Source organism: Dasypus novemcinctus, chromosome 3 (genome assembly GCF_030445035.2).
Source record: "Dasypus novemcinctus isolate mDasNov1 chromosome 3, mDasNov1.1.hap2, whole genome shotgun sequence".
NCBI lineage: Eukaryota > Metazoa > Chordata > Mammalia > Cingulata > Dasypodidae > Dasypus > Dasypus novemcinctus.
The window spans coordinates 128,831,748-128,856,286 of NC_080675.1; the positions used below are offsets into that span (position 1 = coordinate 128,831,748).

The 24,539-nt window shown below is 38.4% G+C and overlaps 1 protein-coding gene across 2 annotated transcripts in view; it reads right to left on the reverse strand.

Moving 5' to 3' along the window:
* DNAAF4 (dynein axonemal assembly factor 4) overlaps positions 1-21,289 on the reverse strand; it is a 110,848-nt gene extending 89,559 nt beyond the window's left edge. Inside the window, exons 1-3 of one of the 2 annotated variants that reach the window (XM_004468315.3) lie at positions 21,109-21,289; positions 20,618-20,765; positions 16,379-16,512 (exon numbers count right to left, since the gene is read on the reverse strand). In XM_004468315.3, coding sequence (XP_004468372.1) covers positions 16,379-16,512; positions 20,618-20,765; positions 21,109-21,231 — 405 coding nt within the window. In that variant the 5' untranslated portion in view covers positions 21,232-21,289. The remainder of the gene's footprint in view (positions 1-16,378; positions 16,513-20,617; positions 20,766-21,108) is intronic. The other variant, XM_071214207.1, reaches the window with a different exon arrangement.
* Positions 21,290-24,539: the final 3,250 nt, after the last annotated feature.

The following is a 24,539-nucleotide window of genomic DNA, read 5'->3' on the forward strand; positions in this document are numbered from 1 at the left end:
GTGGGGTATATGGGAACCTCTTATATTTTTTAATGTAACATTTTGTGTGATTTAGGTATCTTTAAAAAATAATTTAAAAATCAATGAAGAACTTCCATTTTGTCTCTGACATATAAAGAGCCTGGAAGTTGTCACTCCCATCCTTTAACAAGAAGCTGGAAAAAAGAAGAAGCTGAATAAACTAAAAATCAACAATTTTTCTTGAACCTATCAGAGAAGTAACATTGCAGGGCAAACTGCTATCCCAAATTCTGGAGAGAGAGATGCATCTAGAGAAACACAGTCAAGATCTGCTTACCTGGAACAGAAACTGCTATAGCCATAAATTGATAAGGAACATTTAAATAGTGATTTTGATGAATTGTTGGATCCTGAGTGAGGACTAACATGAAAGTGACGAACTCCTGAGGGCCACAGTCTCTGAGACCACCCACATTTTTGTTGGATTTACCTCTAGAAACCCCAGTGATCACTGAATCACAGTGAAGATAAAAAAATAAAATAAAATAAAAATACACTCATGGCTTTGAGGAGGGAAGGGAATAATAGTAATCATTGTGAAATACACTCAAAGCCTTCTCTCTCACCTCTTCTTGAAAGTTCCAGCATCACAGAAGGGTCAGGTACAGGGTGTCAGTGATGAGGGGACACATGGGAAGGGGTTCACCTGGGGCGCCTCTAAGACATACGAATATGTTCTTCATGGGACACTGTCTCGATGAGTGGAAATTCATACAATAACCAAAAGAAAATTGAATTCTCATCCTGGGGAGTTCTGCTACATTCTCTAATAGGACAACAAGAATCCCCCAAGTGCAAGGGCAATGTCTAGTGAAGGAAGACAGACCACTATGTCAGGCCCTTGACATTGATGATAGTATTTATGAACCTTTTCTTGTGAAAATGAAACTTAGTTTAGTATTATATACTGCCTAAGAGTTATTTCCTGAAAGCCTCCTTGTTGCTCAAATGTGGCCTCTCCCTAATCCAAACTCAGCATATAAACACACTACCTTCCTTCTAGCATGGGACATGACTCCCAGAGATGAGCCTCCTTGGCACCAAGAGCCAACTAGCAATACTGTCACTTTTCCTGAACTTATGGTTGGCACTGGGGTTGGTGTATGCTCAGGACACTTGAATCTCTGGACTGCCTATATCCCAGCTGGGGTCTAAGCTGAAGCAGAGTTGTAAAACCTATTCTCCTGTTTGTTGGATTACCCAGGTCAGCTAACAGGGAGGTGGAAAAAGACCTTGACCAAAAGGGAGAAATGGTAAATACAAATGAGTTTTTATGGCTCAGAGATTTCAAAGTGAGTCAGGAGGTCATTCCAAAGGTTACACTTATGCGCAGTATGATCTCATTGACTGATACAGTAAACAGTGCCTCAAATAGCAGGGTTCCTGAGAGCTCTAGAGATATCCAAAAACTATAATCAGGGCAAACAGCTCAAGAGTTCAGCAACCAGTCAGTGGGCCTTACTTTGGAATTTATGTTCCCCAGTATAACAGATCTAGATTCATTTATAGGTTCTCTACACATGGCTCTTCTGCCCCTTTTATTTGTACCCAAAATTAGCACTATACTTGATAAACATAAGTCCCAGAGACTCAAATCTTTCGTCCACCCACATGCCAGTTGAGCCCTGAATTTCAGCAGAGTTGCAACACCTACTCTCCAGTTCTTTGGACTCAAGGACAACTAACAAGGAGATGATGATGGACAGCACCCATCCCAAGAAATACAGTATGTCTGCAACTGCAAGCAAGATAGCTCCATCCAACTGCCTGATGGGATCTAAGTCCCTCTCAATTAGAAGCAGAGTGCGTATCACCATCCCCAAATCCTCTAGACAGAGGAATGAACAATGGACTAAAATAGACTTATTCTTATTCTACTACAGACTTACTATTATTCTAGCAATGGAAGAACTCTATCATTGATGTAAGGGCAGTGTCCACCAGAGGTTCTAAGGGATGTGAGAGAGAAGAATAGATGGGGGCATTAATATGGGGGTATTTTCAGGACATCAGATGTTAGATACAGGCCATCGTATATTTTATCATAACTTACAAATTTGTGTGGGACAAAGTGTAAACTGTAATGTAAACCATAGTCCATGGTTAGTAACAATGCTTCAATATGAGTTCATCACTTATAGCAAATGTACCACACTAATAAAGGATACTGTTAATGTGGGAAAGTGTGTGTGGGGGGGAGTGGGACATATGGGAATCTCTTATACTTTTTATGTAACACTGATATAATCTAAAACTTCTTTAAAAATAAAAAAAGGTAATTATTTAAAAAAAAAAAAGTTCCAGGGAATAGAACTTTGCCAGAGCCTTATCTCAGCTGGTGGACATAATTCATCTCACTCCAGCTCACTCCCACATTCCTCTCTTACCTAAGGGGAAGCAGGGGGAACAGAGTTAAAATAGGTCAGGACTTCAAGGAAAGTCTGTGAACATGGTAGCCAGGGAAAGGAATAGGAGCCTGAGGGAAGAGGGGGAATAACTATGCCACTGGAGAAACACTTGCAAAGATTACACAGCCCCAAGACTTGAGATTTAATTGAAAGGTTATTGAATGCTTCCCCTCCACTACAATATATCACCATACCAACAGGGCACCAGCATGTCAATAGCCAAAAGAGCTTTATGACTCAGGCTCTCTTCAAGGAATGCATAGGGAAGCCCACTGTCAGAAGAGACAAAAAAAAAAAACAAAAAAAAAACCTACTGGGAAGCAGCTGTGGCTCAATCGATTGGGCTCCCGTATATCATATGGGAGGCCCTGGGTCTGTGTTCCAGGGCCTCCTTGTGAGGGCAAGCTGACCCTTGCCCACGGAGAGCTGACGACCCATGCCCGTGGAGAACCAACAGCCTATGCCCACGGAGAGCTGGCACAGCAAGATGACACAACAAAGGGAGACAAGCAGACACAGAAGAACGTGCAGCGAATGGACACAGAAAGCAGACGGCAAGCAAGCCGTGAGGGGAGAGGGGATAAATAAATAAATAAATCTTAAAAAAAAAAAAACTACCAAAGGAATTCGAAGTCTATGGTACCTATAACTACAACAAACATTAAATATGGACCAACTTCTAGCGTGATTAAAATAAATCCTTATACTAAAGGCCTAGTAAGCTTAGTTCCTATCACCCAATAAAACATATCAGGCTTTCAACAAAAAATTACAGGCATGCTAAAAAGGTAAAACAAACCAGAAAGACAAAGCAATCATGAGAACCAGACTCAAATATGACACAGACACTGGAATTATTAGACAAGGAATTTAAAATAACTATGCTTGCTATGTAAAAAGTAGACATCATACAAAAACAGATGGGTAATATAAGGAGAAAGATGAAAATTCTAAGAAAGAAATAGAGGAAATGCTAGAAATAAAAAATACTATAATGGAAATGAAGAATGCGTTTAATGAACTCATCAGTACAATCAGTACACCTGATCATAGGTCCACAGAAACTTCTCAAACTGGCATTCACACAGAATACTGAACAAATACAAAACAGAACAGTCAGAAGGAGAAAAAAGAATGGAGCAGGGAGAAATATTTGAAGTAATAATGGCCAAGAACTAACTAAAATTAGTAAAAGACAACAAATCACAGATCTAGGAATCTAGGAATCTCAGGATTTTTATATTTTATATTTTATATTTCTCTCAGGATAAATATAAAATAACTATACCTGAGCATTTCATATTCTAAATGCAGAAACCCAGACACGGAAAATTTTGAAAAGAGTCAGAAGGGGGAAAAAAAACTTACCTATAGAAAAGCAAGGATAAGAATTACAGCAGTTTCATGTCTAAAACCATGCAAGCTAAAAAAGAACCGTGTAAAATATTTAAAGTGTTGAAAGAAAAACACCAACTTAGAATTCTGTATCCAGCAAAATTATCTTTCAAAAGTGAAGAAATAAAAATTTTCTCAACCAAAACTGAGGGACTTCATCAACAGCAGACTGACCTTTCCTGCAAGAAAAATTAAAAGGAGAAGAAAGAAAAATGAAAATAATATCCTTTCTTTTTCTTATTCTTAACTGACTTAAAAGACAAATGTTTAAAACAATAGTAGTAACAGTTTACTGGGCAATTATAGCTTATGGATAAATAAAATAAATGACAGCAATGCTACAAAGCAGGGGTGAAATGGGCCTACTTTGTTATAAGGTACCTGTACTGCCCATGAAGAGACAGTGTTATTTGAAGGTGGATTTAGATTAAACAAAAATGTGGGGAAACGGACTTTGGCCCAGTGGTTAGGGCGTCCGTCTACCATATGGGAGGTCCGCGGTTCAAACCCCGGGCCTCCTTGACCCGTGTAGAGCTGGCCATGCGCAGCGCTGATGCCGCAAGGAGTGCCGTGCTACGCAAGGGTGTCCCCCGCGTGAGGAAAAGCCGCCCAGCGTGAAAAGAAAGAGCAGCCTGCCCAGGAATGGCGCCGCCCACACTTCCTGTGCCGCTGACGACAACAGAAGCGGACAGAGAAACAAGACGCAGCAAATAGACACCAAGAACAGACAACTAGGGGAGGGGGGAAATTAAATAAATAAATAAATCTTTAAAAAAAAAAAATGTGTAATTTTAAACTATTGGGCAACTACAACATTTTTTAAAAAGAAATAAAATCGATGTGTTAAAAGAAGAAATAAAATGGAGTAACAGAAAATGCTTAATTAAAACCAGAGAAAGCAGAGAAAGATGGGAATAAAAGAAAGATTTGCAAAGAGTAGGAAACAGTTACAAAAACGTAGATATTAACCCAACTAAATTAAAAATCACTTTAAATGTGAATGTTATAAATTCACCAATTAAAAGACAGATATTGTCAGAGTGGGTTAAAAAACAAGACCCAACTATATATTGTCTAAAGGAAATTTATCTTAAATATAAAGACTCAGGTTAAAATAAAGGGATGGAGAAAGATAAACCACGCTAACACTAATCCTTAAAAAGGAAAACAGCTATATTCATTTCAGAATATGGAAAATTATCATGGATAAAGAGGGGGCATTACATAATGATAAAGGGGTCAACTCCAAAAAGACCTACCAATACTAAATATGTACACACATAACAACAGTGTCAAAATATGTGAGGCAACAACTGATAGAACTACAAGAAAAATAGAAAAATCCACTCAGAGTTGGAGACTTCAACACCACTTTTTCAGTGGTTGATAGCTCATGTAGGCATAAAAAAGGGTAATGACATAGTTAACCTGAAGAACACTAACCATCAACTTGCTATAATGGATATTTATAGAATGCTCTATCCAACAGCAGCAGAAAACACATCCTTCTCATAGTCATATGCAAGATTCACCAAGACAGACCATATCCTGGGCCATAAAACACACTTTAAAAAATGAAAATAATAGAAAAATATGTTCTCAGACCATAATGGAAACAAAATACAAATAAGTAACAGAAAGATAGCTGAAAAATCTCAAAAAATTTAGAAATTACACAACACATTTTGATATAACTTATGAATCATTATGAAGTCTCAAGAGAAAATTTTAAGTATTTTAACTAAATAAAAACAAAATGTATCAAAAAGGGCATGACATAAAGAAAGCAATGCTAAAAGGGAAATTTGTAGCATTAAGTGTATATATTAGAAAAGAATAAAAACCTAAAATCAATCATCTTTAACTTACAACTTAGGAAACTAGAAAAAGAAGAGCAAATTAAACCAAAAGCAAGCAGAAGAAAAGAAATAATAAAAATTAGGGCAAAGGAAGTGGATGTGGCTCAAGCGATTGGGCCCCCACCTACCACACAGGAGGTACCGTGTTCGCTTTCTGTTGCCCTCTAAAGCAGTCAAGCAAAACAGTGAGCTGATGCAACAGGCTAGGACAGCAAGCTGACACAAGAGACACAAGGAGGAAAACATGAGACACACAACAAAGGAGGGAGCAGAAGTGGCTCAAGTGATTAGGCATCTCCCTCCCACATGGGAGGTCTTGGGTTCGATTCCTGGTGTCTCCTAAAAAAGAAGACGAGCATACAACAGATAGACACAGCAAGTGTAAACAACGAGGGGATGGGGAGAAATAAAATAAAATAAATCTTTAAAAAAATTAGAGCAGAAATAAGTGAAACTGAAAAAAAGAAAACAACAGAGAAAATCAGCAAAACCAAAAGCTGTTTCCTTGAATAGATCAATGAAATTGATAAACCTCTAGCTAGGCTAAGAAAAAAGGAAAGAAAACACAAATTACCAATATGAAAAATGTAAGAGGAATCATCATTACTGATTCCATGGACAAGGAAAATGAAGGAATATCATGAACAAATCTATAGGCATATTCCTTAAAAGACAAAGCACACAAGATAGATAACCTAAACAGCCCTATATCTGTAAAAGAAATCGAACCATTAATTAATAACCTTACAATATGCACAGTACAGGCCCAGATGGTTTAACTTATAACTCTACCAAACATTTACTGATCCTAGAAAAATTAAAAGTATTATAAAAGAGTATTACAATTTTATGCCAACAAAAATACAAATTATCAAAGCTGACTCAAAAAGAAATAGAAAATTTTAATACATTTTTAACATGTAAAGAAATTGAATTAGTAAGCCCAATAACTATTCTGATAAATTCGATACCATATTTAAGCAAAAAGTACTATCAGTCTATCTTACTTTCTGTCCTGGTTTGAGTCTTTTATGAACCCCAGAAAACTGTTCTTAAGCTAACACATTCCTTTGCAAGTAAACCTATTTATGTGCGATCTTTTGATTAGATCACTTAATTAGATCACTTCAGTTGAGCACCTCTGATTAGATTGCAGGACCCAGGGTGGGTCCTAATCCTTATACTGGAGTCTTATATAAATAATATACACACACACACACACACAAATAAACACACAGAAAGACAGCTGCCATTTTACCCTGCCATGTGAGAGAGGACTCTAAGATCACCTATAGTTGCAGAAAAACAGAAATTCTAAGAGGCTGAGAGAGAGGTTGGAGGCTGGAATCAGTGGAGAAGCTGAAGTAATGAGGTCTGCAAGAGGCAAGGCCTGGGGAACAGCTCAAAGCTGAAAGAGAAGGTAAGCCTGGAGGAGAAAGCAGAGAGAGACTGGCAGACCCACTACTTTGGCTTGCCACATGGCAAGAATCCGGGATCCAGCAGCCACCTTTGGTAAGACAGCATCTCTGCTGATGCCTTGATTTAGACATTTTCATAGCCATGGAACTGTAACTTCTTCCCTAATAAATTCCCATTATAAAAGTTAACCCACTTCCGCTATTTTGCAACAGCAGCCTGTGGCAAACTAAAACACTTTCCTAGCTGCTAAAACAAACACCTCACAATAGGTTGTCTTATATAAAGGGAATTGACTGGCTCATGGTTTTGAGGCTAGAAGTCCAAAACTGAGGCAAGAGCAAAGCAATGCTTTCTCCAAGAAGACTGTGGTATTCTAGGGTTGGCTGCCTATAATCCTTGATCCTTGGCTTTTATGTCATATGGCAATGCACATGGCAGCATCTTTTCTCTTCCGGGTTCTGTTGACTCAGCTTCTGACTGTTCTCTAAGGCTTCTCCCTCCATGTCCAATTCTCTTTGCTTATAAGGACTTCAGCCATATTAGGTTATATTCCACCCTCATTACTTTGGAAACATAACTAATAATGTCTTCAAAGATCCTATTTACAAATGGGTTCACACCCACAGAACCAGGGATTGGGACATGATTCAATCCCCAACAAAACCCTATAATACAATTTCAGAAAGCAGAAGAGAGTACTTTTCAACTCCTTTTATGAGGTAAGTATTATGTTGACGTCAAAACCAAACAAAGAAATCAAAGGGCAGAAAAATTACAAATAAAATCCTTCATGAAGCAAATATCCTTAACAAAATATGTGAATCCAGCAACATACCAAAATCTTTATACACTAGGACCAAGTAGAATTTATATCCAGAATGCAAGGTTAGTTTAACACCTTGTATTAGTCAGCCAAAGGGGTGCTGAAGCAAAATACCAGAAACTGGTTGGTTTTTATAAAGGGTATTTATTTGGGGTAGGAGCTTACAGACACCAGGCCATACAGAATAAGTTACTTCCCTCACCAAAGTCTGTTTGGGGTAGATGGCTGCCAAAATCTATGAGGGTTCAGGCCTCCTGGTTCCTATGTTCCTGGGGCTTGCTTTTCTCTGGGTTCAAGGTTCCTTTCTTCCTGGGGCTGGCTTCTCTTTCCTCTGTGTGCTGACTTCCTGGGCTCCAGCTTAAGTCTTAAGCATCAAACTCCAACATCAAAACTCCAACATCAGAAACCCTCAACTCTGTTCTTTGCCATGTCTTTTATCTGTGAGTCCCCACCCCTTGGTGGGTGGGGACTCAATGCCCTAATCACAACACAATCATGCCCAGGTACAGAACAGATTATAAACATAATCCAGTATTTCTTTTTGGAATTTACCAATAATATCAAACTGCTATACACCTCAAATCCAATTAATGTAATATACCATATTAACAGAATAAAGGACAAAAACCATATGATAACTCAATGGATGTAGACATTTGAAACAATCTAACAACTATTCATGAAAAAAAAACACTAGGAATAAAAGTGAACTCCCTCATCTTGATAAAAGGTATTTATGAAAAACTCTATAGTTATGGGAAGTGGATGTGGCTCAAGCAATTGGGCTCCCACCTACCACATGGAAAGTCCCTGGTTCAGTTCCTGGTACCTCCTAAAGAAGACAGCGAGCTAGTGCAACTGGCAGGTGTGGCAAGCTGCTGCCACAAGATGATGCAACAAGAGACACAAGAAGAAAAACCATGAGAGATACAACAAAGCAGGGAATGGAGGTGGCTCAAGCAAGCAATTCCCATATAGGAAGCCCTGGGGAGGGAGGGAGAGAGGAAGAAATCATTTGTGAAAAATCTATAATTAACAGACTTAATGATGAAAGACTGAATGCTCTCTTCCTAAAATTAGGAATATGGCTTTAACCATTTATGATCAATATTATATTAGAAATTCTAGCCAGGGCAATAAGGCAAGAATTAGAAATAAAAGCATGCATTTTGGGGAAAAAAGTAAAACTATGATAAACAAAATGTGAAATATCTATACAATGAAATATTACTCAGCAGTAAGAAGAAACAAAATACTGATACATACAATGAGATGAATAAACCTACAAAACACGCAAAGTGTGAGAGGCCAGCCATGTTATATGATTCTACTTATATGAAATTTATAGAAAAGGCAAAACAATAGAGACAGAAAGCCTATGAGTGGTTGCCAGGGGCTAGGTGTAAGAGTAGAGACTGACTGCAAACAACATCGGGGAACTTTTTATGATGACAGAAGTGCTGTGTAGCAGTTTGATTACTGTTTATGAATTCCAAAAATAGATATTGGATGTTTGTGAACTGGTCTGTTCCTCTGGGCATATTAGATTGTATTAAATTCAGAGGGGTACATGGGGACCTCATATTTTTTTAACGTAAAATTTAAAAGAAAATAAAGAAGAAAAAATAATAATAATTAATACAAAAAATATATATATATCAGCTAATGTAGACACAGTTCCAGGGTGAGAGGCGGGTTAGCTGATCAGTTAGACTGTCACACCTATCCTTCCTGGGAGAAAGAGGAACTGGGTGAGTGAGTGGGTGGGCTGGCAGGTGACTATCAGCCTGGGAGAAAGGGAACATGGGAGAGGTCAAAGTTAATTGTTAACTCAGTGATTGAATGCCTGCTCCCCATATATGAGGTCCTGGCTTCAATCCCTGTTAACGTCTGAAAAAAATGCCTGTATTAGTCTGCCAAAGGGGTGCTGATGCAAAATACCAGAAATTGGTTGGTTTTTATAAAGGGTATGTATTTGGGATAGGCGCTTACACATACCAGGTCATAAAGCATATGTTACTTCCATCACCAAAGTCTATTTTCAGGGGTTGGCGCAAGATGGCTTCTGATGCCTGCAAGGGTTCAGGCTCCCTGGGTTCCTCTCTCTGGGTCTTGCTTCTCTCTGGGTTCAGAATTCCTGCCTTATCAGGGCTTGCTTCTTCCTGGCTCAGGGTTCCTCTCTTTCTGGGGCTTGCTTCTGTCTCCTCTGGGACTAGAGGTTAAGGCTTCAGCATCAAACTCCAACATCAAAACTCCAGTATCAAAAGCCCCTCAACTCTCTCCTTTGCCATGCCTTTTATCTGTGAGTCCCCACCCATCAAAGACTGGGGACTCGATGCCCTAATGACATGACCCAATCAAAATGCTAAGATAAGAACTATGATTAGTAGTAAGATTTTACCAATATTCCTTCATAATTTGTAACAAACATCTCATGACAATGCAAGGTGTTGGTGGAGGGTTGATGTATGGGACCCCATATGATGTTATGCATGTTTACTTTGTAAGTTCACAACATTTACTATACACTTAATTGTTTACGTATGTTCATATACAAATGATATAAAGATAATAATAATAGAATTGGTTAGGGGAAATACTTTGTTTAGTAGTAATGTTGTGACAATGCTGTTTAATCGTTAGTTAAAAAGGTATAACAACAATGTAAGTTATTGGTGGTAAGGTGAGTTATGAGAGTCCTGTATGATGTTATATAGGTTTGTTTTGTAAGTTCACAACTATTATTATGCACTTACTGTTTATGTATGTTTATGTATGAGTGATATACTTCAATAAATTAAAAAACAAAAAAATTCAGAGGGTTCACTTTTACTTGATTAAATAGCAATTAAGGCTTTGATTGGGCCACGTCAGTAGGACATTGAGAGAAAACTACATGGCAGAGGAGTTAGTTGGTGTTTTGGATGTAGGAACACCAACATCACAGAGATGTTGATACACAGAGAAGCAGATACATGAGGAAAGAGAGAAGTCTCCATTAGACACAGCAGAAGCCCCAGGAAGAGAGACCAGCCATTCACCTAATAGTTTACAGCTGACATTGTGGAGCAAGCAGAGCAGCAGAGCCTGGAGAGAAACAAGCCCTGGGAGAGAGGAGACTTATCCCAGCCTACAGCTCATATTGGAAGAAGCTGGGACCACGGAGCCTTATGAAGAAGAGGAAGGCTCAAACTTTGCAGAGGTTGGCAGCCATCTTGCTCCAACATATGTCAAGAGACTTTGGTAAGGGAAGTAACTTACACTTTATGGCCTGGTAACTGTAAGCTTCTACCCCAAATAAATACCCTTTATAAAACCCAAAATATTTCTGGTACTTTGCATCAGCACCCCTTTGACTGATTATAAATGCTGTACAATTAGATTCTAGTGAGGATCGTTGTCTGCTCATCTTCATTATGAGGCACCAGAAATTGAACCCAGGACCTCCCATGTAGAAGGCAAGTGCCCAACTACTTAAGCCACATCCACTCCCCAATTTTTTTTTTAATTTCAGTTCAAGCTCATGGACCCCTTGTTAAGAACCCCTGAAAGTTTATTAATATAATATTGATCAAAAATTTTGGAGAGACAGCTGTCAACTTATGAAATTGAATTATTGGGAAGTGGATGTACCTCAAGCAATTGGGCTCCCATCTATATATAGGAGGTCCAGGGTTTGACACCTAGGGCATCCTGGTGAAGGCAAGCTGGCCCATGCAGAGTGCTGCCCCACACAGGAGTGATGCCCGGCAGAAGAGTGCTGGCCCATGTGGAGAGCTGGTGCAGCAAGATTATGCAACAAGGAGAGATACAGAGGACAGATAATGAGATGTAGCAGATTAGGGGGTGCAAGAGAATGAATGCCTATCTCCCACTCTGGAAGGTCCCAGGATCGGTTCCCAGAGCTACATAATGGTAATATAAGCAGACACAGAAGAACACACAGCAAATGGACACAGAGCAGACAATGGAGGGAGGGGGGAGAAATAAATAAATACATCTTTTTTAAAAATTTGAATTATTTAGTTGCTTTTTTATATTTTGTGGAAATAAAAATCTGATATTTAGAATGAGATAGGTATCTGTTACAGTTAAAGTTAAAACATACCAAAACTGATTTCCATTTCACTTCCTAGTTCTTCTCTTTTCCTTTTAGCAGATTTTTAAATACATTAAAAAGTGCTCCAAAAATAGCAATGAAAACTCTAAGGAGAACCAGAGGTTAATTAATCCACAAATTAAAAAATCAAACCCATGAATAATTGAAAGAAACTTGTACAATCTTCCAGAAAATTTTGACACAAGCTAATCTGCCTTTCAGTTTACTTAAGTTGACATCTGAACTTACTTTATAAAGTATAAGGATTTATAAAGAAACTTGGAAACCACTTGGATAGACAAGGATAAGAGAGAACTCTTATTACACTAGTTTCCAGCTCTCCTTGAACAAAGTTATTACATGGTAGAAAATTCTTATTTTTTTATACTCTATGGTTCCATAACACTGTCCTGATCTGTTTGGTATCTTTTAAAGATTCAGCTTCTGCATACTAATGAAGAAATCTTTAAGCTAGTACCCAAGTTTACTACAGATAAGGATACAGTACAAGCATATTTAATGTTATATATATTTAAAAGCTTCTACTTTACATTCGAGAAACAAATTTGACAAAATTGAGACACAAAATAAAATTTGTTAGATTTTAAAAACCAGATTTGGACTAATGAAAATGAGTTAATAACAACTGTTTTTCCTTAGCCTTCATATTATCATTCCTGTTCAGTAATCTCATTCAAGTCTGACAACAGACTTTTGCAAAGCATTTCCTTCTTAAGAAATACCCAATTGAACTGTGCTACATTCATCTCAAAAGACCTGGCTGTTGAAAATAAGGAACTATCTAATCACTTAAGTTCTTTCAACATCTCTCTGAAGCAAAAGTTTCTTCTCCTACATTATGTTCTTTTTCAGGCTAACGCCCTAATCTGTATTATTAATGTGTGACCCTACCAAATCCACCCCTTTTCCATAATCCTATATTTAGCCACTAACCTTTCAACTAGTGTTCAAGCTCAACTCCACAAATGGTAAACCACCTACTTCCACAGAGGGTTTTACCCCCTTCCAATATTACTTGAAAAAGAATAGACACTTCAATAAATAGTGGTAGGGAAACTAGATATTCAACTGCAAAAGAATGAAATTGGACCCTACCTTACACCATAAGCAAAAATTAAATAAAAATTAATCAATGGGGGAAGTGGCTGTGGCTCAATCAGTTGGGCTCCCATCTACCATATGGGAGGCTCTGGGTTCATGTCCCAGGGCCTCCTTGTGAAGGCAGGCTTGCCCGCATGCTGCGGTGAGCCACCTAGCCCACAAGCACCACGGAGTGCTGCTGGCCCACAAGCCGCAGACAGCCGACCCAGCAAGGTGACACAACAGAAAGAGAGACAAGTAAAAACACAGAAGAGCACACAGCAAATGGACACAGAGAGCAGACAATAAGCAAGCCACAAGGGGGGATAGTAAATAAAAATAAATAAATACAGACACACAGAAGAACGCACAGCGAATGGACACAGAGAGCAGACAGCAAGCAAAGCCACAAGGGGGGGAATAAAATAAAAAAATTTTTAATAAAAAATTTTTAAAAATTAATCAATGACCTACCTAAATATAAAAGCTAAAGCCACAAAACTGTTAGCAGAAAACATAGGGGTAAATCTTCAAGACCAGTGATTTAGCAATAGATTCATAGATAGGACACCAAAGCATGTGCAACAAAAGAAAAAAACAGATAAATTGAACTATATCAAATTTAAAACTTTTGTGCACCACAGTACATTATCAATAAAGTGAAAAGACAACTTACGAAGATGAAAAATTGTAAAGCATACATCTAATAAAGGTCTAGTATCCAAAACTCCAACAACTCAGCAACAAAAAGACCCAGTTAAAAAATAGACAAAGGACTTGAATAGATATTTCCCCAAAGAAGATATACAAATGGCCAATAAGCACATGAAAAGATGCTTAACATCATTAACCACTGAGGAAATGCAAATGAAATCCATAATAGATACCACTTCACACCTACTAGAATAGCTATTATTTTAAAAAGAAAGAAACTGAAAATAACAAGTGTTGGCAAGGATGAGGAGAAATAGGAACCTTCAGGCATCATTAGTGGGAATATGCAATGGTGCAGTCATATGGCAGTTCCTCAGAAAGTTTAATATAGAATTACCTTATAACACAGCAATCCTTCTTCTAGTTATATAACAAAAGAACTGAAAGCAGGGACCAGGGCAGATATTTGCACAACAATGTTCAAAGCAGTATTATTACCTTATATTAGCTAAAAGGTGGAAGCAACCCATATGTCCATCAATAGATGAATGGATAAGCAAAATGTTATACATACATACAATGAAATACATACATACATACTCAGCAGTAAAAAGGAATGAAGTTTTGATACATGCTGCAACATGAATGACCTTGAAGACAACATAATGAGTGAAATAAGTCAGACACAAAAGGACAAATATTGTATGATCTCACTTACATGAAATAATTAGAATATGAAAATTCATGAAGTCAGAAATTAGAATACAGGTTACCATGAGCAGGGGTGGGGATAGGAATAGGGAATTAATGCTTAATTGGGTCTGAGTTTCTGTTTGGGGTGATGGAAAAGTTTTAGTAACAGATAATAGTGATGATAGCACAACATTGTGAATATAATTAACACTACTGAATTGTACACTTGAAAGTGGTTAAACTGATAAATTCTACATTGGATACGTTACCACAATGAAAATTTAATTTAAAAAACTCATAGAACTGTATAACACAAAGAGTGAACCATAACGTGTACTCTGGATATTGGTTAATAATATAATATTGGTTTATCAATTTAATAAATGTTCCACATTTATGCAAAATGTTAATAATAGAGAAAAGTTGGAGGGGAAGGTATATGGGAATTCTGTACTTTTTTGCATGATTTTTCTGTAAACCCACAACTGCTCTAAAAAATATATATCAAGGAGTAGTGATAAAAGTAGAGAAGTCTTGGGAATTATGAAACGTTAGTTATAAAAACAATAATAATGATCCAAAAGCAAAAGTAGAGTCACAGGTTCATAGAGTTCTTGATGAGATAATGTTTGTTATAGATTACTTAATCAAGAACAAAAAGAGGGGAAACGGACTTTGGCCCAGTGGTTAGGGCGTCCGTCTACCATATGGGAGGTCCGCGGTTCAAACCCCGGGCCTCCTTGACCCGTGTGGAGCTGGCCATGCGCAGCGCTGATGCACGCAAGGAGAGCCGTGCCACGCAAGGGTGTCCCCCGCGTGGGGGAGCCCCACACGCAAGGAGTGCGCCCATAAGGAGAGCCGCCCAGCGTGAAAAGAAAGAGCAGCCTGCCCAGGAATGGCGCCGCCCACACTTCCCATGCCGCTGACGACAACAGAAGCGGACAAAGAAACAAGACGCAGCAAATAGACACCAAGAACAGACAACCAGGGGAGGGGGGGAAATTAAATAAATAAACAAATCTTTAAAAAAAAAAAAAAAAAGAACAAAAAGAGGCTAATATTCAATTTTACCTTGATAAATTTTTCAAGGAAGTTGCTAAGATTCAATCAAATCAGCATGACAACTTCCAGCTTTATCTCAAGCAAAACACCATCAAAAAATTCTTTCAACATTAACTTTTTCTTCTATCAAATGTCATTTTAAGATGTCAAAATGAGAATGAGATAAGAAATTACTTTTAAAATTTATTTGTCAGGATAGGAAAATCTATACAGATAGAAATTAGTGGTTGTCTATAGCTGGGGAATTCAGGGCAAGAAAGAATGAAAGATGAGGTCTCTTTTGGGGGTGATAAAAATGCTTTAAAATTGATTGTGTACAAAACTGTGAACATATTAAAAACACAATTGTAAATTTTAAATGAATAAGTTGTATGATATGTGAATATCTCAAAAAATATATTGATAGTTTTCACTTAAAAGCCTTAACAATTATAAAAGAAATTAATGTCAATATTTAGTGCTTAATCTATACTTTTCCTTTTTTAAAAAAAAATTTGTGTTAATCTATACTTTTTTTGTTTTAAATAATTGCACATATTATTCCAGGATTATAAAAGAAGCAAAACACTTACCCTAATAGAAACTTTATAATTTTTTAAAATTCCCCTGGGAATAGAACTCTCTCCCTGAAATAAGTAAATCTATTGTCCAACTTTTTTTTCATCCTGAACTTTCACACATATTTTCAGAACACATGTAAGTAGCAGATAGCCTACATAAAATAATAAATCCTAAAACCAAAGTATAAACAAAATGCTGAGAAAATACAGTTGCTGGAAGTAATTATCCTTAGCTAGTTTACTATTTCTTTAATAAAAGGACTTCCTATCAATCTGCAACCTACCTTCATCATAACATTCAGCGCATATTTTTGATCTTCCCTCCTTGCTGCAGCTTTTGCTTCAGCAGCTTCTTTTGCTGTCTCTTGTGCTTGTAAAATAGATCTTTCCCTTATTCTTTGCATCATCTCTTTGTCAACTAAACCATAAGAAATATCACTAAATTAGAATTAGGATAAACTTGTTTTACTTAAGAGGAAACAGCTTAATAGCACAAGATTTATTTTGACTGAACTTTCAGTGGCCAAGAAGCTAACATTAAAAGGTAAGCAAGGGAAGCAGTTGTGGCTCAACTGATAGAGCATCCACCTACCACATAGGAGGTCCAGGGTTCAGTACTCAGGGCCTCCTGACCCATGTGATAAGCTGGTCAATGTGCAGTGCTGCCACGTACAAGGAGTGCCGTGCCATGCAGGGGTGTCCCCTGCGTAGAGGTGCCCCATGCGCAAGGAATGAGTCCCACAAGGAGAGTCACCCCGCACAAAAAAAAGCTCAGCATGCCCAGGAGTGGCGCCACACACACAGAGAGCTGACACAGCAAGATGATGCAATAGAAAAAGCAACAGTTTCTCGGTGCCACATGACAAGAATGCAAGCAGACACAGAAGAACACACAGTGAGCGGACACAGAGAGTAGACAAAGGAGGGGGAGGGGAGAGGAATAAATAAAATAAATCTTTAAACCAAAAAAAAGGTAAGCAGTGGGAACAGATGTGACTCAAGTGCTTTAGCACCCACCTCCCACATGGGAGGTCCCAGGTTCAGTTCCCAGTGCTCCTGAAAAAAAAAAAAAAAAAAAGACCAACTCAGGGAAGCTGATTGTGGTCAAGTGCAGGCTTCCCACAAACAAGGTCCCCCCAGTACCTCAAAAAAAAAAAAGGTAAGCAAGTAATAATAATAATAATAATAGTAATGATTACTACAAAGCAAGTGGGGGACACAAAGGGGGTGGCATAAACATGGGTTAGGAGGGGACGAGAGAGAAAGAAAGAGGGGAGTAGAATAAGGGAGGAAAGAAGGAAGGGGGAAGGGACGGGGACAGGGCAGAAGAAAGAACACATTTACCCTCCTCCCTCTCTCTACCTGTTGAGAAACTAGGGCTATTTACTTATAAATCTAATCACAGTATAACATTGCTAGGGGGTCTCCTAGAAGAAAAAACGGTGAATAGTAAGACCACCCCATAAGATCAATCACCCTTAAAGTATAAAGCAGTAATTTATGCACACAAAAAGTACTGGGCCTGCCCTCGGAAAATTACAAAGTGATATGTCATATTATATATAAAACTCTGTCATGCATAATTTTTATATTAAGCAATTCAATGTTTTACAAACTGCAGGTCATGATCTATTAGTGAATAAATTATCTTAGGGTAGGGACCATGCCATAAGAGAAAGGATCTGGCCTCTGAGAACATAAAAAGGGAAGAGGAAAAGAAGAAACTCAGATCTGGGGGAGGAAGAGTATGAAACAGGCCCTATGAAGGGGTTCTTAACCATTTTTGTGTAGGAGACTCCTTGGCAGTATAGTAAATGCTTATGGAATCCTCAGAATAATGTTTTTAAATGCATAAAATAAAATACACAGGATTAAAAGAAAACCAGTTATGTTAAAATATATTTATAAAAGCCTAATTTGTGGTATTATGCTTCTTTATTAATGCATTAAATAATATAGAGCAAGTCTAATAACTAATTTCAAAGTAGTAATGATTGCAAAAGATAGATGTACTGGTGACATGAAGATATTTATGATTTATGCTGATACTACTCTTGTTTGTTACCTACATTCATAATTGAAGGAAATGTTAAATTTCAATTACAGGTCATCAAAAAGGATGTAATTTTTACTCATTTAAGGTCTTGGCTGGGAATCAGGACTGGAATTATGTCTAGAAGCCTCTACTTAACTCTCTTATTTAATAACAGGGATGTAGACAGTTGGACCAGCTTCAAGAGGAGAAGTAATCAAAAGAAGATCGACTTTCCAAATGAAATGTTCCAAACTTAAAATAAATGAAGAATGAATCAAGAAAGAATTTCCAGGGAAGATGGAGAAATATGTGCCTAATAAGGCAGGCAGATTTGGGATATTTGGGATATTGACTGGATGGAGTTCCACAATACTTCATGTAAAAAAAAAAAGTTTAAATTATTTTCATTGAGTTGCATATTAAACTAAGTTTGATTTCTAGGAATCTCAAATCTCATTTTAAAATAGAATTAATGTCTATCAGTTGTTATGTGAGTTAGTTTTAAGACTGTTTTGATTAGTCTAAATAGGGACTGGCAAACTATGGTTGCCAAATTCAGCCTCCTGACTATTTTCCTACAAACCAAAAGTTAAGACCAAAAGCTAAGAAGGGTCTTTCACATTTTTAAGTGGTTGAAAAAAATCAAAATAATAATATTTTGGGACACATAAAAATTAAGTGAAATTCAAATTTTAATGTTCATATATAAAGTTTTATTCAAACACAGTGATGCTCATTCATTTAGGTATTGTCTGTGGGTTTTCATTCTACAATGGCTGAGTAGTTGTGACAGAGATAATATGGCCTGAAAAGCCTAAAATACTATTGGGGCCTTCACAGGAAAAATTTACCAAACTCTTACTTAAAAAGCAAAAATTTGGAAAAGTTCGCCATTTAACCAAGAAAGAAGAGAATCAAGTATGAAAGCAAACTGTGTAAAGCAAAGAGAACAATCATGACCAAGAAAGAAAATTCTTTTTTCCACCACTAGATAAGGTAGCTACAAAATTAAGGAGAGAATATGACATATAGAGGGGAAACCTGTTGGCTACCAAAAGAGCCTATACACCTATATACAAACATCTAAGTCATTGTTCTTGAAACTGTCCAACCATCAGAATCACTTGGGGGAGTTGTAGACCCTCTCATCTGTTTCTTTTTAAATGAGCCATTATAAATAGACAGTGACTCAGGTCCCTTCTAACTTAAAAATTGAGAGTATCATCAGGAGTTGAAATAAATTAAAATGTTTAGAACATCCTTGATGTGTTTTATAACATATTTCCAAGGCCATACCACAGACTTATTTAGTCAGAAAGGAAGGTGAGGGCAGTAGAGCAAGAATCCAGTTTGTTTGAATAACTTCTCAGGTCGTTTGGACCTCACTAAAGAACTAAGGTGGCCTGGCTATAGTAACTTATATTAATCAGCATTTTCTGAATTGAATACCTGATCTTTGAGAAAAATTCTAACTCAGTCATGGTCCTGGAGACTAAAAAATAAAATTCCACTACAAGAAACCAAGGAAGCATTAGTATAAAGAATAGTTGTGGAGCCATTCTCAATATTCCCTATTTAAGCCTTAACTTCCAGATGCCTGAGAAAGTCTCAGCAGTAGAAAACATGACAACTAGAAGACGGAGGAGGAAAAGAGGGCTAAAGTCTTAGAGAGCAATTATTGACACGTGAAGCTGATCTTGGTAGCAAAATAGAGTACCGATTAAGAGCACAGAGAACTAGCTTTAAAAACAGGGGATCTCAACTTTGTACACTGTAATTTCTAGAAAGCTTTTTAAAAACTACCAATGGCTAGATCTCACTCCCAGAAACTGATTTGATTGGCTGAGGGTAAAATTTAGGCATCAGTATTATTTAAAAGTTCCACAGGTGATCCAATATGTAGCCAAAGCTGAGAACCATTGTCCTAGAGCAGTGGTTCTTAAACTTTTTAGTTCCACAGACCCTTTTATCATACCCACACCAACACTTCCCACAAGAATACTGTTTTTTTTTTTGAATTTCAATTCAAGCTCATGGACCTTGTAAAGAACCCCTGTTCTAGAGTTAAAAAAAAAAAAAAAAAAAAAAGCTAAAAATTCTAATCCCAGCTCTGCCACTTAACAGCTGTGGAATCTCTGCTAATTATTCAATCCTTCTGTGTCTCAGCGTCTTCACTTCTAAAACAAGGTAATAATACCCAAGTGATAAGGTGGTTGTGAGAATTAACATATGTGTTAATGCCTAACAAAATATTTCCTCAGTACTGGCTGCAACAGGGTCTCAGCCCTCTAAGATATAGGACCATATCTGCTGCTTAAGGGCTATTATCAATTTGCTCTAACTTTTGAATAATTCAATCTTTGGGCTTTAAGTGACAGGTGAAAGACAATCTAATTTAAATCAGGCTTTTTTTTTTTTTTCCTAAAGGAAAATGTAGTTCTTTCAAAAGATAATTTGTTTAGAAAGGGAGTAAAATAGAAGAACTTACCACCTGACACAGAAAGGGTCTCCCAAATGGCTGCTTCTTTTTTATACAAGGTAAAGACAATAGCATCATTCCCAATTTTGGCTTTGCTGCTCGCATCGTCAATGGGAGCATAGAGAAACACCTCAAATAAAAATGGAGGACAATTGACCTATTCAGAAGGGGAAAAAATGGAAGTTAATTTAGTTCACAAGTTAAAGATACTGCCGTTGAAAAATAGGTGAAAGAGAAGTCAACATCATTTTCTTAAATGGCCAGGATATTTATTCCAGGTCGTGAACTATTAGAAGGGTCTGAGGAAGCCCTGAATGAAAGTAATCTCTGATCTGATGACATCTAGCTACAAATGAAATGTCACCTGCATGACGTTCGTTTTTTAAAAACAGGACTAAAAGTTTAGGACGCTAATATAAGGACGCGCCTGCAGCGTAAATTCAGCCGCGCTCTCCTAGACACCCCCGCAGGATGCGGCAGGCGTTGATTCGCGTTCCTACCTTCAGATAATTTTCGGTGCAGAAAACGTCAGCATCTCTGACGGAGACGCCTCGAAGCGGCACAGAGAGAAAGACCTCATTCTGTGTCTGCTGCCAGCTGTAATCACTAACCTGCAGGGGCATCCCTGAGGGCTGCCCGAGCGACCGCGCAACCGGTTGCTGCACACGCTCGGTTGCTAGGGAAGATGGGGTCACCCCGCGCAGGCCCTTCCGGGTCAAGCCCGGCAGCTGCGCCTCACATTCCTGGAGTTCCTGGGCACGCAGGTAACCGCCCCAGTGGTTCCCTTTGCGAAGGCCTGGACGCTAGGGATAGAGTGTTGAGTTGACGTGCGTCTTGGGCCTCATCCCTAGTCTCACAGTCTGAGCGAATGTCCTAAGAGGTAGACCCACATCTCTTTAAGAGCGTCACGCCTAAAAATGTTGGTTTACGGCGCGGTAAAGCGCGACCCGCGAGGAACCTGTGCTACCCCCAGCGTCACTGCCGCCCAGATCTTTTTGTTTCTTAGTTTCTTACGGAGTTGGCACCATTTGTCATTACTACTTAGAAAAGTTCTTGGTCAGACAGATTACCTGGCCTGTGAGTTTGCCTGCCATATAGCAATCCATCAAATCCTATCACTAAGGCCTCCAAAAGCACGCCAACGTTTTAGAACTGGAGAGAAGCGATCCTATGACTCAAAACTAATGATTTGCTGCAACTGAGCAGTAGTAGAAACTGTATTCACGCGCGATATGATTTACCGTTGCATAAACTATGAACTTTAGCACCGTTCGGAATCTGAGGGATCATCTAGTCTCATCCTACGTGCTTAAGAAATCTGAGACTCATCACTTAAATCCATTGTTAAAAAGATTGGTGGTAGAATCGTGATTAAAATCCTGTTCTTTTAATTCCCATTCGAATGTTCCTTCCTCCCAGTTGCTTTCAGTAGACCCAGATTGTAAATTACTGGCATTTTTTGCCAATTCCGTGAATTTGCATGATAATTAAACACCAACAAATTACTTGTCACCTAGAGATTTAGATTTTAAACTTTTTACTTCTGGAAGCAATATTAACAAATTTCAAAGTTACAAGAAGTTCCATGAAGAAAGTTTAGGAACAGCAAGGGTTTAAGAGAAGTGGGAGAAGCTACCCACCACACACACACACACACAAATTTTGTCAGCAGTTTATCATCTCAAGCTTCCTGTACCTTTGAATCCTGGAGGTTATCTCAGACTTTTTCTCTTTCTCTAAATATATTTCTAATATCATCTTATAATATTACTGAACTTTTTGGTAAACTGAAGTTATTTTAGTTTTTCTATTTTTCCTTTGTAGTATCATATTTAAGAAATCCCCTTTTATTCCAAGATCATACAGATATTGTCTTTTTTAGCTTCATAGTTTTGCCATTCACTTTTACATCTTTTGTCCTTCTGAAGCTCATTTTTGTGCATGCTACCATAAGCATGTGGTGATCCAACCTCACCTCCCCCCCAATAGTGACCATTTCTCCCAGCACCATTGTGTTCAATAGTCATTCCCTTCTTTGCTTTCCCCACGTATGCAGAGGCACGTTTGCCCTGTATCAAGTTTCTATCTATCCGAGGATTAAACTAGAGCTTGTTTTTTTAAAAATCTAATAAGAAATATGCACTAAGACTTTATGATTAAGTTCGTTTCAAGGCTTATGAAACATTTAGATAAGTACATAAGTTATGAAACAATGTGCAAAAATTAAAGATGTTTTAAAATAGTGTCAGATTCAGTAATAAAAACTTTTTTAAAAAGTATAATTGGGAAACGGACTTCGGCCCAGTGGTTAGGGCGTCCGTCTACCATATGGGAGGTCCGCGGTTCAAGCCCCAGGCCTCCTTGACCCGTGTGGAACTGGCCACGTGCAGTGCTGATGCACGCAAGGAGTGCCGTGCCACGCAAGGGTGTCCCCCGCGTGGGGGAGTCCCATGCGCAAGGAGTGGGCCCGTGAGGAAAGCCGCCCAGCGTGAAAAGAAAGAGCAGCCTGCCCAGGAATGGCGCCACCCACACTTCCCGTGCCGCTGACGACAACAGAAGCGGACAAAGAAACAAGACGCAGCAAATAGACACCAAGAACAGACAACCAGGGGAGGGGGGGAAATTAAATAAATAAATAAATCTTTAAAAAAAAAAAAAGTATAATTCATTCAGAATATGAAAAGTATTGTGAGATAATGGTAGTCAGGAGAAGAAAGAATTTCACTATTAAGTGAAAGTAGCAGCAGCAAAACTGACTTCTATGGACTGTTTTTATATTATATTGCCGCTAGCATTTCCCCCTTTACTTCTATTCCTACTTTTACCATTTTGTTTCAGTTTCTCATATGTCTCAAAAGGCAGGATTTATGTATTCCTTTCACATACAATTTTAAAATCTAAATGCTCCCACTATATAAAAACACAAGTGAGATCATGTATGTATGGAAGATAAGATACTTTGTGCTGTTTGGGGTTGCAGGAAAATCTGTTAAAAATCACCAATAACCTCCTGCCTGGCCCGCCAAATATGTTACTGAAGCAGGCTAGTAAAATAGCGAATAGATAGATCTGGAACTCCCAACATGGCTGCTGGAGGAACGCCACCACCGGGATTCTGCTACCTAGAACAAAGACTTCTTCCTGGGAATGAGGAAAAGTCCCGGGTGTTCTCTAGAAACTTTATCATTGGGTCCTCACTAAGGAATTGACGGGTGGGGTAATCAATCCAAACAGCAAACAGCTGGAGCCCCTTCCCCTTCCTTTAGCAAGGGGGTGGACTAATTAGCAATTTAAAAGCAAACCGTGAGGCTTGAGCTCTCTGTCACCTTACTCTCTTGCTTGCGGACCTGTTCTGTCTTTTGTGTACCACTGCTACCATTTTTCCTCTGCCATGTGGCCACGCGAGTAACCCTGGGGACTTAATAATCTATAACGGGCAATTGTAGCTTGTAAATGAGCCCTCTTCATTCCTTTTCATCCCCTTCTTCACTTCCTGGTACCCGTGCTTTGTTATTTTCTCCCATTTCTCTTCCCTCCCTACCTGAATAAACTACTGGCCTAACTCACCCGGCGTGCTCTTGAAATTCATTTCTCCAGCAGTCACAGAACCTAAACAAAACCTCTTGGCTATGCTGGAGAAATGAATTTCAAGAGCACGCCGGGTGAGTTAGGCCAGTAGTTTATTCAGGTAGGGAGGGAAGAGAAATGGGAGAAGATAATAGATCAGGGGTCCCAGGTAGAGAGGAAGGGGCTGGAAAGTGATAAAGAGGGCTGATTTATAGGCTACAATTTCCCATTATAGGCTATAAATGCCCCGTTTATGCCCCCTTTTTTTTTTTTTAAGATTTATTTAATCCCCACCCCCCCTGTTGTCTGTTCTCTGTGTCTATTTGTTGCGTCTTGTTTCTTTGTCCGCTTCTACCTGTGGGCA